This window comes from Myotis lucifugus, unplaced genomic scaffold (genome assembly GCF_000147115.1).
Source record: "Myotis lucifugus unplaced genomic scaffold, Myoluc2.0 scaffold_4, whole genome shotgun sequence".
Taxonomy (NCBI): Eukaryota; Metazoa; Chordata; class Mammalia; order Chiroptera; family Vespertilionidae; genus Myotis; species Myotis lucifugus.
The window spans coordinates 5,578,077-5,579,630 of record NW_005871052.1 but is presented as its reverse complement, the minus strand read 5'-3'; the positions used below and the strand labels follow the sequence as shown (position 1 = coordinate 5,579,630).

Sequence of the window (1,554 nt, the reverse complement as noted above, 5' to 3'; positions counted from 1 at the left end):
TGCAAATATCCTCCAAAATACTTATCCATTTATAGAGTGGCATGCTATTTTTAGTTTACATAGAAAAGACCTTCTGAATTCATGAAAGTTCACACTTGAATACTTCTTTAGTATGAAACAAATATATTTGTATACCCAAATATAAACTGACATGCCTTTGATGCTATTTTTACTCTATTTTGGGCAGAAATCATCTGATGCTGTCCTTAAGGAAGGAACATAAATCCTCAAGATGGGAGGTAACAGCACAAACAGTACAGGAGCAAAGTGCACTGATCTTCAAATGCCATTTCAGTACACCCTCTATGCAACCACCTACATCCTCATATTCATCCCTGGTCTTCTGGTTAACAGTGCAGCCTTGTGGGTTCTGTGGCGCTTCATCAGCAAGAAAAATAAAGCCATCATTTTCATGATCAACCTCTCTGTGGCTGACCTTGCTCATGTGCTCTCCTTACCCCTCCGGATTTACTACTACATCAGCCACCACTGGCCTTTCCAGAGGACCCTTTGCCTGCTGTGCTTCTACCTGAAATATCTCAACATGTACGCCAGCATTTGCTTCCTGACCTGCATCAGCCTTCAGAGGTGCTTCTTTCTCCTGAAGCCCTTCAGGGCCAGAGATTGGAAGCGTAGGTATGATGTGGGCATCAGTGCTGTCATCTGGGTCATCGTGGGCACTGCCTGTTTGCCACTTCCAATTCTGAGAGGTACTGGCTTAGCCAACAATCCTGAATCCTGCTTTGCTGATTTAGGGTTTCAACACATTAGCATGGCTTCTTCCATTGGCATGGTAACTGTAGCTGAACTTGGAGGATTTATATTACCTGCTATAATTATTACTTATTGTACATGGAAAACAAGAAAATCTTTACGGGAATTCCAAGTCCCTCCTCAGAATACCAAAGAGAGAAGAAAAGCTTTGCGGATGGTCCTGATGTGTGCAGTGGTATTCATTGTGTGCTTTGCCCCTTACCACCTCAACTTCCCACTTTATATGATGATGAAGCAACACGTCTTTTCAAACTGCTACTTTATCAAGAGTATTCTATGTTTCCACATAATTTCCTTGTGTCTTGCAAATCTGAATTGCTGTCTTGATCCAGTTGTATATTATTTTATGACCTCAGAATTTCGTGATAGATTTTCAGAACATGGCCTGGTTTTTCAGTCATGTGTGAGATGCAATGACAGTGTTTAGGAGATTCATCACAAGAAGGGAGATCTTCAAATTATCTTCCTCGAATTTTTGGATGATTCCAAGACAACATAATCAAACAATTAGCAAGGATGATCTATATGCTCTGTCAGTTTAGCTATGTCACCTTGAATATTTTTTTCTAAAATGATATTGTTGACTGCCTTAACAAAACATGGCCCCCTTTCCTTTATTCTCAAAATTACTCTTTTGAAGGAGCTACTCATGCCTATATGTTCTGTCTAAATGGAAACAAATTTTTCTATGGAGCACACGAGAAAACATTTTTCTTTACAGAAAGTAATACGCAACCAAATGAATTGCCCAACTGTTCCTCAGCAATGGGTGTAGTCTTT

The 1,554-nt window shown here is 40.0% G+C and overlaps 1 protein-coding gene across 1 annotated transcript; it reads left to right on the top strand.

Moving 5' to 3' along the window:
- Positions 1-232: 232 nt before the first annotated feature.
- LOC102422037 (putative P2Y purinoceptor 10) lies at positions 233-1,201 on the top strand. Its single transcript, XM_006109939.3, has one exon. The coding sequence runs from the start codon at positions 233-235 to the stop codon at positions 1,199-1,201; it is 969 nt and encodes a 322-aa protein (XP_006110001.2).
- Positions 1,202-1,554: the final 353 nt, after the last annotated feature.

What these genes read in the sequence shown, in the direction of transcription:
- LOC102422037 (XM_006109939.3), top strand. Translation starts at nt 233, where the DNA reads ATGGGAGGTAACAGCACAAACAGTACAGGAGCAAAGTGCACTGATCTT.